General features: G+C 41.1%; 1 protein-coding gene across 3 annotated transcripts in view; it reads left to right on the top strand.

Annotated features, from left to right (window-relative positions):
- CYLD (CYLD lysine 63 deubiquitinase) overlaps positions 1-8666 on the top strand; it is a 28143-nt gene extending 19477 nt beyond the window's left edge. For all 3 annotated transcript variants that reach the window (XM_063141386.1, XM_063141387.1, XM_063141385.1), the window contains 8 exons: positions 961-1083; positions 1764-1855; positions 2874-2940; positions 4016-4148; positions 5477-5585; positions 6157-6275; positions 6458-6674; positions 8205-8666. In XM_063141386.1, the coding sequence (XP_062997456.1) occupies positions 961-1083; positions 1764-1855; positions 2874-2940; positions 4016-4148; positions 5477-5585; positions 6157-6275; positions 6458-6674; positions 8205-8389 (1045 nt within the window). In that variant the 3' untranslated portion in view covers positions 8390-8666. The remainder of the gene's footprint in view (positions 1-960; positions 1084-1763; positions 1856-2873; positions 2941-4015; positions 4149-5476; positions 5586-6156; positions 6276-6457; positions 6675-8204) is intronic.
- Positions 8667-15449: the final 6783 nt, after the last annotated feature.

Here is a 15449-nt window from a genome sequence, read left to right as displayed (position 1 = left end):
CTTCGTCCACACCTTGGCATGCATGACCAGCTTTTGTATTAGGAAACTAGAAAGTTGCCTTGTTCCGAGTCAGACCATTAGGCCGTGTAGCCCAGAATTGTTGACACCAACTGGCAGTAGCTCTCCAGGGTTTGAGGCAGGATACTTTCCTACTCTGCATGGAGAAGCCAGGGATTGAACCTAGGACCTTCTGCACGCAAAACACGTGCTCTACTACTGAGCCATGGTTCCTACCCTGTTGTATTACGTTTGTAAAATGCCTGGTTGTGTAGCTTTATGATAGATACCCTGCAGTTCCACTGGGTTCAAAATCACCCAGAAATTCCAAAATCTAACCTGGTTTATCGTACTTCATCATCCACTCCCTTTCCCCTGCCTCCCCATCCCAATAACTCCAAAATACATAGTTACCCAAGAAATTCTTTCCTGACTGTCTGACCACCTTCTACAGGACTAAATGCTGCCCCTAGTTTTCAGTGAGTATAACAAAGGCAAGGCCCTTCCCTGTAGGCTGAACACTCACAGTAGCATTGCGCTTGAGATGGCTCATCATACCTCTTGCGAGTCTGGCAGCTGATGTCTTGGAATCAAGATAGCTTTATCATCTTTTGCCCTGGATTTCCCCTTTTTAAGTTTGCTCTCCCTTCATCCCTTTTGTTACTTGATATGGCTCACATATTGTATATAAGGCATATCGGCTTAAAGGTGCTTTGTATAACGTAAGTTGGCAGGTGCAGTAGCTTTTGCTATTGGGAAGGCTAGTTCTTCTTTTTGCCAAAATTCAAATTTTGTTGTTGGCAATAAGGAATAGCTCCTAGTTCTTGCTGTATTAAAAGCAACTGTCCATAATGAGGATGCAAGAATGTAGTCCACCTCATGGCCACCTTGGCCTTAAAGTAACTGTTCCTGTTGTTTGTTGTTGTTATTTTCAGATTGAAATTAATTTCTTCTCTCTTTCAGCCTGTTTGCATTCAGCTCTGTTCTGGACACAGTCTTACTTAGACCGAAAGAGAAAAATGACGTAGAATATTACAGTGAAACTCAAGAGCTGCTGCGGACAGAGATAGTAAATCCTCTCCGAATGTAAGTATAGGCAAATGAAGTGTTCGGAAATTTACAATATTTCCAAGCTGTCTTCCCTGTATATGACCACTAGTTTCCCTTGTACAGTGTGCAGTTGGTTGTTGCTGGAGTTTGGGGTGTGTTCTTGGCTCATACAGGGAGAGGGTGAGGGAAAAAAATCTGGCCTGCACACTAGAATGTGCTCCAGTATACTGTAATGCACAGGGAGTTCTGTGTCAGGTGTTCAAGGCTTCCTCTGAAGACAGACCAGTGTCTCAGAATGGTTCCTTGAAAACTGCTGTACTAAATCTAATTAAATTAACTTAGGCTCCCTGCACATTTTCTACCTAAGTTTTGTAACCTGTTGCCTCACCCTGTTTTTTTTAATGTGTTCTCACCCTATTTCCATGGGCTTTGTCATCTATTTCCATTAATCAGATGCATCTCTGAGTCTTAGTAGAATGGATAGAATGAACAGAATATGGAGACAAAAGGCCCCCATGGTTTCATTTCTTGTAGAGGTGTTGAAAAATGTCGCACATATTCAGAATACAACTCATAGCTTCAAAAAAAGTTGGCTCTTAATATACATGTATTGCCCAAAATTGAGAGAACTAAGAGACTACTATGAAACATCTACCTTGGAATCCAAATGACCTTTTAAATGTTACCTGAGGATTTTCTTGATGATTATGTTCTAGATATGGATATGTGTGTGCAACAAAAATAATGAAGCTGAGGAAAATCCTGGAAAAAGTTGAAGCAGCGTCAGGATTCACCTCTGAAGAGAAAGGTAACCTGAGCTCTGTAGTGAGAAGGGAATGAAGGGGAACTGCATCTTACTTCATGAATTGAAAGACTTGAAGGATGTTATGGAGAGAGGCCATTTTAGTTCTGTCTTGAATTTATTAGTGGCTGCTAGAATATCACCACATACTTGGACAAAATCTGATGTACCGTAACTTTGGGGATAGATAAGCAAGGTTTGGGATGCTGTGCTCTTAACAAAATTTGACATATTTTTTCCAGAAGCTAATCTAGAAAACGAACAGATAAGCTTGCTTCTGACTGACTCAGTTTGCATGTAATGCCGATTCATGAGTTAATTAACCCATGGTTAGTTGGGATCGAACAAGGAAGCATGCTGTCTAGTGACCGGTAGCCCCTTCCACTTTGCTTCCTGCTTGCAAAACAACCCAGGACCGTCCTGTTGCTGGCTTGTACATTGCAACATCTGAACCCAGAACTCTTGTTGGGACAAATAGCCCAGAGTTTGAACCTATGGTTTGTTGTTGAGTTAAAACTCTGTGTTGTTTGTTCCTTAACAGCCCAGAGTTCCAGATTTGGATGTCGCAAGAATGGGTTGTTAGATAAACAGCATGAAAAGTAAAAGTAGCGAGCGAGCAGGAGGCAGTACTCACTCATTCTGGTGCAGCCTCAACTTGTTTAACCCATAGTTAGTCATTACATGCGAACTCTGTGTAGCATTTTCAGAGGCCTCTGGGAGCTGCTGTAGGAAGGCATGGTTGGGGTTGTCTACTTCTGTCAGTGCAGTTGATCCAGTGTAAAGATGGATCCAACTTGATATGACATTTTGCATACTATATACTGTATAGTTTGCATAAAAGACTCTTTAGAATTTTGGACTAAACTTGAAATTGTGGGACTATTTCTGTCTATCTATTAGCATTACAGTACTTTTAAATCTTAGATAGCCAGAATTATTTTATGTATATATACATAAAATCTAACAGTTTTCTATTTGTCAGTGCTTGGATACCATGATATAACTCATACTTTTTTTTTAACAGATCCAGAAGAATTTTTGAATATTTTGTTTCATCATATATTGAGAGTAGAGCCACTGTTAAAAATAAGGTAAAATCTACCTCTACTTAAGCAATATAATTGTTGAAGTGAAGTAATTTTCCAGCCTGTGCCTTATGATCTCAGGGGTGCCATGTTGGAAGGCATAGAGATGGCCCTGTTACTCTCATCTGTGTCTACACTGGGCCAAATATTTAGCAATTTCCTAATCACATTAAGTTGTTCACAAGCTTATCTTTTCCCTTTCTCTTTCCCTCATTCTCCCAAATGCTCCCTTCCCCTGAAAGGGTGCAATCCTGTCCAGATAGTTGCCAGCCTCTGAAATCGGAGGCTGACAACTATCCTTTGCAGGGCAGCTGGAGGGAATCCTCTCCTTCGTGTTTCAGCTGCCCTGCATTTTGCCTAGACGGGCAATTTCTCCCATCTAGCCGCAGCTTCAGGGAGAAGGACCCTGGAGGCATGATAGGAAGCTGAGTAAAACAGCTTCCACTGTCTCCTCCGCTCCCTGGCCCCAGGACTGCGCCCTATTTTCACCCTTTCTGCACTCTGTTGTGAGTGCAGAGACATAGCTGTTGTGGACAGAACTGCGCTGGCTACGAGGGGGTGAGGAAGGGAAGGGAAAGCGGTTTCCGGGCTCCGAAGTCTAGGGGGCCTAGGGTTTATCTATTAGTGGTTGTTCACTATTAAATGGGTAAAACTAACTCTGGTTATGCAGTGACTTATAATAGGTATACTGAATGTTCAATTTAGAAGTACGGGAATCAACATTACCATATTGCCTTTGCTTTGTAGTCTTTTATGTCTGCAAATGACTGAAACCCAGGTCATCCATCTCAGATAGTTAAGTTCCTTCATTAAGACCCTTATATCTGATAAACTAGTGTTAATCAGCTGGCTGGATAACCCCATTCTAAATACTCACCCCAACACTAATTTGAAAAATAATGCATTATTTAATCATTGTACAAACTTCTTGATCCCCCCTCTGATATTTACAGATTGACAAACATAAGACGTTTTTCCAAATGGATGTAATAATAGTTGGATCTTCTTCTTTTTGGTCAGCGTGAAGCCCAAACACTTTTTACCACAGTCTTTTTTAAAAAAAACTATTATCTTTCCTTAGATCAGCAGGTCAAAAGGTTCAGGACTGCTACTTCTATCAGATTTTTATGGACAAGAATGAGAAAGTTGGAGTTCCTACAATGCAGCAGTTGTTGGAATGGTCTTTTATCAACAGCAACTTGAAGTTTGCAGAGGTTTGGAGCCTATTCTTGCTGTCATAGTTTTTATCAAATGGATATACGTTTTGCTGGCTGATGTTGATCTTTTTAAAGACTGCTGGAGCATACTTGTCAAAGTCTGTGCAGTGTCTTAACATATTCATGTTGTAATAAGCAGATGTTCTTTCGTTACTTTAATCCACAAATTACTTCTTCGATATCTATCAAAGGAAGCCTCGTGATTGTGAAATTAGTGTGCAGACATTAGTTGCTAATTCATCATATAAAACATTTTTACCCTGCTTTTCAGCTGAAAAAGCCTGCCAGAGTGGCTTACAAAAATAAATAAACCCGTCTCTGCCTGCAAGTTCACAGTCCTTGCCATGATGCTCTCTGTGTGAAGAACAGACTCCCAGTGGCCAGAATGTGCTGCTCTAATTGTTCATATAATCATTGTGTGAATGACACTAAGTGCAGTTGTGAGGTTTCAAGACACACTTAAGCATCTTACAAACCATGCTGACATGCTATGTCTAAGTAACACGGTTACTTAGACATAGCATACTTTTCGGAACCTTGAATTTAGTAAAACTGGCACATTAATCTTGTAAGAAACTGTAAGGGTGAAGAGGCTGCAGTATTTTTACGGCTATTGTTAGAACTGCTGCGAATGTTACTGATGCTACAATGCTGCTTCCCCTACTCCCATCAATACTAAATTCAGTCATTGTCAATGCATACTTCTACAGTGAAGTCATCAATTGTTACCATGGCGAAAAGTAATCTTGTAAAATGGGTTTGAGATGGTGGTGTGTCTTGCCCACCCCCTTGCTTAAAAAAAAAGGAGTTTTCTGTTGCAGGCACAGAAAGACTTGCCATTCTCCCTTTCTGTTGCCCTCTAGCAGTTCAGACTTCTTTGTAACTTTTTTTAAAGGAGGAGGAGCAGGCAGTTATTTGCTCACCATACTTCTTGTAATTTCTGAAGTCTTGTCCATCCAGAATTGCTGCTGCTGTTGATACTGAGCAAGGAGCTGCCCTCAGTTTTTTTCTTGCTTATTTAGTGCTTGAGATTTTCAAAGATTAGCATTGCCATCATTTCTTTGAGGAGAGGTGTGGAACCTTGTGAACTTCTCTGTGATGTGCATGTTTCTAAGTACCTGCCTTTATTCGTCTTGCCCACTTGCATGGAACCCTGAGATTGTGTTGTGACTCCTTACCTTTGGAATGATGTTTTGGTATTTGCTGCTGTGAAGTCAGTGTGACTTAACAGTGTCTTAAGCTGAATGCAGATAAAACGAATGATAGGCCTGCAGTTTGATGAAACCACAAATTTTGGGTGTTTTTTTTTTGTTGGCTTTTGTTAGGCACCCTCATGCCTGATCATTCAGATGCCTCGATTTGGAAAGGACTTCAAAATGTTCAACAAAATCTTCCCCTCCCTGGAATTAAATATCACAGACTTACTGGAAGACAGTGAGTATAAAAATATTCTTTCTGGTAACATAGCAGGACCGATGCAAGAGTGTTTTGAAAGAATTCTATTCTGTTTGATGGTGTTGCACTGCTATACAAACAGAGTGATCACCTGCAGAGTGCAAGAAAGAGTGGGGTTGCTGTGAACCATGAGAATCATGGTCCATTAGCCATATGCAAGCAGAAATTTGTTCTGACGCCCTCTTCACAAATATTAGGAAAACTACATTGGTGGTTGACTGGGGAAAGTCTTCAGGGGTGGGCCAGTCTAACCACAATGCTTTCCCCCTTCATTCTCTGATTGCCATGATAGATGTAGCGTGTAAACACAAAGCTGGACCCATTTTTCCAGACCTTGTTCGTTACATGTGTGTCTCGCCTTGCCTTCAAGAAACTTCAAGTGACATTTACACATAAGCATGGTTTGCTATAGAAAGCATTTCTTTATTTTTTTATTAGGCATGTTGTCTTAATGAGTGTATGCTGATTAATTTTCTGTTTCGAAGTAAGGGCTGCTTCCACTTTTCATACAAAATCTTGATAATGGGCATTTTCCTCTCACAAAATACAGCTCCTAGGCAGTGCCGTATATGTGGAGGACTTGCAATGTATGAATGTCGAGAATGCTACGAAGATACAGATATTTCTGCTGGCAAAATCAAGCAGTTTTGCAAAACCTGCAATACGCAAGTAAGTTCTGCTTTCAGAATGTCCTGGGACTTTTGCCTAATCTACTTACAACTCAGTGGTGGGAATCTCTCCATTGGCAGTAGCTGTCTTACTGGAAGTAATGGGGGACTTGAGCGCCTTCAGAAAAGGATTAAGCTGATCTTGGAAAAAGCTGATTCTAACCCTTCTCACATTAATTATAGGTCCATCTTCATCCCAAAAGGCAAAGTCATAAATTCAATCCAGTGTCCCTTCCAAAAGATCTACCAGACTGGGATTGGAGACATGGGTGTATACCTTGTCAGAAGATGGAGCTGTTTGCCGTCCTTTGTATAGAGACAAGCCACTATGTGGCTTTCGTTAAATACGGCAAGGGGGACTCTGCCTGGCTCTTCTTCGACAGCATGGCTGATCGGGATGGTATGTCTTCTTGTTTGGCGTCCCCCCACCTTTTCCTAATTTTCACCATGCTTTAAGAAAAACAATTTCCAGTCCAGTTTTTCCTTCCTTCCCGGCCTCTAGTTCTGTTATTTCTCTCCCCATCTCTTTACCTTGCTGTTTCTCCCCCTCTCATCCTTTAGCCTTGCTCTTTCGCTGCCCTCTTGCTATTTTTTCCTCCCTCCCGGCCTCTAGCTTCACTGTTTCTCATCTGAATTTGAGGCAGAAGCCTGTGTGCATCAGTTGCTGGGGATCATGGGTCGGAGGGTGCTGTTGCATCATGACCTGCTTTGTTGGTTCTTGGCCAACATCTGGTTGGCCACTGTGTGAACAGAGTGCTGGACTAGATGGACCCTCGGTCTGATCCAGCATGGCTCTTCTTACGTTCATGTCTTTATCTTCCTGTTTCTCCCCACTCCCAGCCTCTAGTTAAAATATATAAAAAAGAAAAATAGAATAACAGAGTAATTTCAAAATTTATTTAAAGCTAAACATTTTGGCTTCCACCCTCATAAGGAGCTGTGATGTTTAATGGATACCAAAAGTGGTAGTTTGGAATGCTGGGAAATCAACATTCCTAAGGAGAACAGACACACACACACACACACACACACACACACACACACACACACCGGAGGTATGAGGTTTTTGAGTCTATAGATTCAGAAGCGTTTCTTTCTGTCAAGCATGCCAGCGTCCTTTGTTTGTTCAACCGGAAATAATTGTTAATCCGAAAGACCATGTGCAGGTATGTTAAAACAAGGCGTTATTTTAAGGCTGCAAGACATTTTAATCCAGTAATTGGGATTAGGACAAGTGGTGTGTTTCTGTGTAAGGATTGTAGGTTTGTATGCTGAATAATAATAATAATAATAAATAATAATAATAATAATAATAATAATAATAATAATAATAATATCACCATCATCATCATCATCATCCTGGGGGTGGCAGCTGTGTAGGATCCATGCCTGTGAGAGGCCAGGCCACCCAGCATGAAGATGGAGGGCAGGATTTGTCCTTGCTGCAGTGTTGCATCCTAGATGCCTTTTCAGTGGAAATACCCTAAATGCTGTACCTTACTTCCCCCCCCCCCACCAGAACAAGTGGTAGCCTCTTGCTTGTAGGGGATAAAATAAAACTCACTTGGGGCATTGATGGTCTAGGGCTGGCACTGCCCCCTTCTCCTGGTGACACAAACTGTTATGGATCAAGATGATTCTTAACTATGTAGCCCCTGGTTTTGGTCCCTTGGCCACACATGCTAGAGTAGGGGCCTAAATCTGAGAACTGGCTTTTATAGAGATAAATAATCTCATGTGAAACTGACTCTGTCCATTCTGGAATTTTGCCAGTCTGGGAAGATGATAATTAAATTGGCATAAAGTAGAAGCAGTGTTTTTCATCATTGATAGTATGCTAATGGGAGGCCACAATTTCTGGACAAGGTAATTGAAGTGACTTTTTCCTTCTTGAATAGACTGACCATTCTTTTTCTTCCCTTCCTGAAAGGAGGCCAGAATGGCTTTAACATCCCTCAAGTGACTCCTTGTCCAGAAGTCGGCGAGTACCTGAAAATGTCTCTCGAGGAATTGCATTCACTGGACTCTAGGAGAATTCAAGGCTGTGCACGAAGACTACTTTGTGACGCTTACATGTGCATGTATCAGAGCCCAACCATGAGTTTGTACAAGTGAAGGTTGTCATCTGGGAAGAAGGAAGCAGCGTCCCACGGACTTGACTGTGACCCAAAAAACGCTCAGCAGGGCTTTCGGCTGCACTTGCTTTTGCATCTCTTGCCGGCAATGGATGCTTCAAAGGGGATGGAAAGCAAATGTCTACGAAAAACAAGAAGTGAATATTTTAAAGAAGGAAAAACCCAATAACTTACAATGCGGCGTTTTGTTGCTAAAGTACTTAATAAGCATTTTGCACTCCAGGAAAAGTGTGTGTGTGTGTGTGTGTGTGTGTGTGGTTTTTTTTTAAAAAATAAAATGTCTAAATGAAGTTATTAAAATGTTTAGGCTGTATTTCAGAGGAGTTGTGTAAATGGAGTGAAGTTTACATGTGTCTAAATTGCCATGTGGAATGTTCTGCATAGACCTTATCCAGGGAATCACAAACCCTAGGAGGTGGACTGCATGTGTGTGTGTGTATGTATGTATGTATGTTTTTCCAGCATTGTACAAGTGATGCGGTTAACACACTGGATGGTGACATGAATCTAGGCATTGAAGTTTTTGTTTCTTATTTTGACCTACTGCAAGTTAAAACAGGAAAGGAACAAATCATCTGTGGTACATTGAGTGTGTAAATTCATACGCTTTCTGATCACTCCATTGTGTTCCCATGGACCAAGAATGGCCAGTGTCCTCTTCGTAGCTAATGGCTGCCTTCATGAAATAGTAAGGATTCAGCTGGTATGAATGTTTTGAAGCCATGGTGTGGATTTTGGAATGGTTCCCATAGGTGGAAACATTTCATCATAGTATGCCCTCCACGCAACTTGCACAAAGTCTATTCCGTGAACTGGATTTGGTTTGCAGGATCATCTCTGAGCAAGTTGGCTCATTCTGCTGTAACACTTCCCACAATGGGCATACCCACGTAAAATCATTCTGCAAGGTGTCCCATAGTTTCAAGGTATCATATTGGTGCTGTCTTCAAGCTTGGCTTTAATGGAAGGTTATTCTTCAAAACTGCTTGCTATAATTCTGTTTTCTCCCGTGTTGGGAAACTCTTTTGCAAATTTCTGCATGCCTGCTTTTATGGGTCTCTGTCAAGTTCTTTCAGAAGTTGCCTGGTCGCTTGAAAGTTCCGACTCCAATGTGGTTTTGCTTGTGACAGTCAAAAATCCATCCTATGGTTTGCAGCTAAAAGGAAGGTGGCATAATTTACATTGGTTCAAGAACATTGGTAGAACTGTTAAGAGCTTTGCTTCTTAAATTATCTTTCTACCTTCTATTTGATAATAGTGTTTATATATACAGACCAAATCTGGAGCACACAAAGAATTTGGCCTTGTAGTGGATGTATATCAGAATGTTTCAATGAGGGAAACGATGCCTCCACCTACCAGGCTCAGCTGTTACTCAGCAGGGAATTCTACTGCCATAGTTTCCCTTAATGTTGATGAAATTGGTCAATCAAGGTGGTACCGACCCTGTCTCTAGTGCTTATTCTACTTGCCCAGGTGGGGTTTTCAGGTGTTGCTCACCTATGAGGTGGATATGACAGCACTGTGCAAAGTTGAATGTATCCCCTCAAGTTGGGATACATACCTCAAGTTGTTGGGATGTATGTAATATTCACAGGTTCAAGACACGAGATGGCAACCTTAATAGTGGATCTAGCTTTTTGCCTCAGGGAATGTCATTGAAATGAAATCTGTAGTCTATAAAATGGACGCGATTCTTAGATTTGGAGTTGAGGGCTGGGAAGAGAGACTACTTACACATTTATCATCTCAATCGATGATTTTGGGTCAATGTGTGGTCAAATCATTTGCTGCTCAGTACATATGAAAGAAATGTTTGTTTGAAGTAACCTGTGATATAGTGAATATTTTTTATGAAATGTAAGTTTAATAGTTCTTTGAGGTGGGGAAAAATCTCCTCTAGTTGCCTTAAGTAGCTTTCTAAATGAATAGCAGCTAAATGCACATCCAATATGATCAAAATTTGGAAACTGATTCTACTTTAAGTGTACTTTTTTTTTTTTTTTAGTTTGAGGTGGGTGAGTTGTGTGAGTAGTCATGAGGTCAGCTTGGTGTACAGAAACCGTTGGAGAGCAACAGTAAGACACTTGGGGCTTATTTCCATGAGTTCTAAGTTCAGTGCAGGATTGTGCCTGTACACCTGTTGCACCCGATATGCATCCAGATCTGCCAAACTTAGCCTTTTAGTACCATACCTCACAGGCAATGAAATAACTACCCTTTCCTGTTAATGAGCAAATCTCATTTTTTTAAAGAAAATTTTATATCCTCCCTTCCACTCTAGTTACAGTGCTCAGGCCAGCTAACAATGTAATATGGCAAAAATAGTTTAAAAAAATCAATGTAGCAAAGTGGATAAATAGTTTCTGGAGAATCTGTTAGGTTTTTTGAGGGCAGCTTGGCACAATTTTTTTTTCTGGGGTAAGCATTGAATGTGCTCTTTGCTGGTGAGGCGAAGAGGACAGTTAGAACTTGAGATCAGAAGAAAGCGGGGCTACCTAGTTACTCATTCGCCTCCAACAAGCTCATCTTCAACAGCTCTAAGCTTGTGGGGATGCCTTTCTGGCTTCCACTGGGTTGTAAAATAGTGGTGCTGGTCACCTGTACTCCCTTCTTTGCTGGATCTTGTGGGGTTTCTTGGCCTTCAGAGGGACACTGCCCCTGTTACCTGAGGAAGCCTTTGAATTATGGTGTGCTGATCTCATTTCAAGGCAGTAGCTACCATGCTTCTAGACCAGCCTTGCAAATCAACAAAACATATTAGCCCACAGCAATGTTTAGTAGTCCACCACTCCTACCTGCTGTTCTTGTTTGTGTCCTAAAGAGCAAACCAGGATGCTAAAACTCTGACATAATGTTCCGGAGGTCACTTGAAGGCAATTCCTACTTCCCATTGGTTGTTGGCTAAGTGTCAATTTACAAGCCAAGTGCTAGAGGGGCCTCTCATGAGACTGCTAACCTCATCTACATAAAATACCATATAAACTAACCCTTAAAGTTGAGTACAAATGTAAAACTGAGTCATGGCGAGGCGAAGATGTGGAACTTCAACGGGGGAGGGAAGCAGTGAACTTGTCAACCGGTGATGCCTTCTGTTGGATGGAATCTTAAGGCAGCTCTTCGTTTCAAATATTTGAAGGGGAGTTTTAATCTGCAAAACTACATGAGTTTGTCTTGTTATCTGAGACTTTAGGATGTGGGATGGCTACAAATTTAATTATGTTATAATTGTACAAATTGAGTGCCCTTTTATCAACCTTTGCCACATTAGAAATGACCAATGAGCTGATGCATATTTGTATGGAATGTTTTTTTGCAGGGGTGTGAGAGAGGGACTTAAATCATTAAACCATCAACTCTCAGGCAACATTCTAGTTTTAATCTGAAAAGATCTTTCAGGGATGAGGGGAAAGGACTGCCAGGGGAAGGGTTAAGGATTCTTTTCCTCCTCTCATCTGCAAAACACCCCTTTCTGAAACTCCTTTATAGTGGAGAAAAGTTTAATAAAAGGCCATATTGTTTTGGTCTTTTTAGTCAGTGAATCTATGCTACTTGCTAGAAAACATTGACGTAGAAAGCCCAATTCTCTTGGTGCGCCTTTGAAAACAAAAAAAACTCACCTTTTTTTGTCCTTGCTTAGTTCGTAATTGCTTATAATCCTGGTGCTTTATGTAGTGGGACACTCAAAGGCATTTAAGCAATTTCTCTCATTTTGCTTGTGTGGATGCTGTTACCAAGAACTGAGTCAACTTTGCTTTCCACGCATCATGCAGCTTGCCTTGTTTTTGCTCCCCGGTCTTGAACTGTTCTGGAGCTATTTTCAACCCTGTTGAAATGTGCCAAATAGCCACAGCTGAAGTGGTTAGTCACCATTTATAATCATGTAACTTGTTGAATGCCTGCTCCACTTGGAGAAGTCATGGGGAAGTGGCAGTATTCAGCGTTCATGTACTTCAGTCTTGTTTCTTGGACAGAATCGGGTTTTTTGCTGCTTCTTTTTTGCTTTTTGGGAAAGGGGTGTCAGTAAGAAAGAACCGGGGGTGTTGCACAATGGGATGATGGACAGCTGCCATGGGTGAACTACCTCCATTGAGAGGTGTCATCATTGAGGTGGTGAATGACCTTTCATGGTTGTTTTTGATCTTCCATTGTGGTTTCCTCATGTTCAAATCATCACTTGACAATGTAGTTCCTATGGGCTGATTTAAGCATGCATTGGACTCCCTTTGTGAGGTGAAATAGACACCCCCCCCCAAAAAAATTAAAATTGGTGTCATCTTTACAGTATCATCTCTCACTCCCCCCCCCCCCCCCCCCCGGGCCTGGTCGGTCTCCTTGGTTTCACAATATTGTACTTTTGGCATTCTGATACTTTGCTCTGAAACCTCTCGTGTGTAACTGTACAAAATTAACATTAAACAGTCATTGTATATAGGGAAGGAAAATTCAACAAATGTGAAATCATTTTGTTTAGCGTCACTCTTCATGAAGTACGTTAGCAGGACTTCAAAATGCTAGTGTCAAGTTGAGATTGTCACAACTGTGGCTGAGCAGACATGAAGGTTGAACTTGGGTTTCTACTTAGACTGCCTCTTTTGAGGTTTGGATTTTATTTATTCTGTCATTGTAATGAAGCGTGTTCTGCATTGGCTTGCACAATTCCTGGTATTTTTGTTAAAATAAACATCCTGTGAATGAGTGCAGTTGTCTCCTCGATAGATTGTCTCCACCAAGAGCTTAGGGAAGTAAGTGTCCAGGTTGCTGTAATTTTAAGCCTTAATTTCCCAGAGAAGAGACTGTACCATATCCTATTTCTGTATTAATATTTATTAAACTTATTTTTATGGCTATCTCATTTCTTTGGGGAACTTGAAAGGCATCTGATGTTTGAAGGCGAAGTGCCAGTTAACATATGAAGAATTTGTTCCTTGGGCAGAAGCTAGTAGATATCTGGGTGATATCCAGTAGATCAGCAAGGATCTCTGATTGCTAATAATTACAACAGAAGCAACAAAATAATGCCATCCCCAGATCATAGTGCTGATATAAAGAAGGCTTGGGGTAACAAGTGATTTTTTTGTGTGGTGTGGAAAAACTGAGCTCTGTTCAGTTTTGCTACTCCCAACAAAATTCTTAATTTGGTGGATTCTAATAAAAACTAAGTATACTCTACAAGCCTGAAGTCTGAGAGAAAGTGTGAGAGATGTCCTGGAAGTTGACGGCGTCATGTAATGGATCAGCAGACTTCCATGAGTGGACAATCACGAGCGTGCAATAAATCACTCATGTAGAAAAGCTCTTAAACATGCAGGCACGAGTATTTATTGTGTAAAGCCCTACCCATAATGAATCATGAAACCCACTGGCGTTAGTACTTCATTCTGAATGACTCCAGTAGGCAAATGGGGGTGGCCAGATTCCCACCATGTATAGGCTTTACACAAGAGTCATAGTGCGATTTCTGTAGGGTTACCATCTCAAGAACTCCAAAATAACACATTGTGAGAATGTAAGGAAGTGATACATTTAAGTGTCTTGGCACATTAACTTCATATTTCACCTTTGTAATGTATTCAATTTAAGTTGCTTTTTTGCAGTTATAGTACATCTGAAATAAAATTCAAAATTGAGGAATGATTCTTTGAAGTAGGGAGCAAGAGGCAAAAAGCTTCGATCCTGGCTTTCCGCCATGTGTTTAAGAATGACCTTTGACCTAGGGCTCTGGCTATTGTGCTGCTTTTTGTGAAGGCTACACAAGGTACCAGATGTATAGGCTTGCCTTCGGGCATGGATGGGCTATTTAGGAAGTATGCAATATGATCTTGTGACCACACTGGTTGCTTTTTAGCCTCCCCAGCCCAAAGTGGGTGCTGGTGTAGCCACAGAAATCTGCACCCTCTTGTGGGTGTGCACATGTCTACATTTTTATTGATTGGTTACGTTTCTTATATTGCCTATTAGCTGAAGCTTCCTGGGTGCTTTACAAGACAAGGCTTAAAGCTCTTAAATACAATAAATAAAATGCACACATGCAGTTATAACCTTGCAAATACTAATGTCTGTTGTGCACATCACCATTTTTCAGTTATAGAATGCCAAACTCCTCCACTTCAGTTTATTTATTTTTATTCTTCAATGTTGCTGCCAGGTACACGTACGCATCAGGCGCCATCTTGTGGCAGAAAGACACAACTGCCAGCTGATTCTCCTTTTAAATGTTCTGCCATGCTCTGTAAAAGCATTCAGAATTCAGTTAAATTGCCTTAATTGAGCTAAGTGCCAATTAATTTGTTCACATTATCTCAGATATTTTACATACTCAAGCAGAACAGTAGTTATAATTGCTGTTTTTTTCTTAAAGCATGTTTAGGAGGTTTTTTAATGTATGAATTGATCTCATACCTTATTCCATGCTTTTCTCGTACTGAATTTAAGATGATAAAGGTAAAGTCCTAATTTGGCTTTCCCCAACTTGGTGCCCTTGAGTTGTTTTAGACTACCACTCACATCATTTACCATTGGCCCTTCTGGTTAGGGCTCATGGGCGTTGTAATCCGGAATATCTGGAGGGCACCCAGTTCCTGCATCGAGCAGGGGATTGGACTTGATGGCCTTATAGGCCCCTTCCATTCCAACTCTACTATGATTCTATTCTATGATTCACAGTATCTTATCCCTGTATGGTAGGTCAACGTTGCTCCTGCCATATTCCAGAGGTGAGAGAACAAGGCTAAATTAGTGTCTTGCTGAAGGATAACTCATGAGTTCACTGTCAGAGGAAAGACTTCACCTGGATAATTTCTGAGGCTCTTGGCTTGCAATCCTAGGTACTCTTACCTGGGAGTTGGATCTATCATACACAGTTTGACTCTGGAAGAAACATGCATGAGGTTGCACGTGTAAACTGGCATGCTACACCAGTTCCAAATAATTTTGCCAACCTTTCAGAAACTGTCCAGTGTTGTCTTCTTCAGCCTGTTGCCCTCCAGATGTATCAGTCATGCTGACTGGGGATATTGGGAGTTCTCCAAAACATCTGG

The sequence above is a fragment of the Elgaria multicarinata genome, chromosome 14, assembly GCF_023053635.1.
Source record: "Elgaria multicarinata webbii isolate HBS135686 ecotype San Diego chromosome 14, rElgMul1.1.pri, whole genome shotgun sequence".
Lineage (NCBI taxonomy): Eukaryota > Metazoa > Chordata > Lepidosauria > Squamata > Anguidae > Elgaria > Elgaria multicarinata.
Note: the sequence above shows the minus strand (reverse complement) of the source record. Positions and strands in the feature narration are given on the sequence as shown.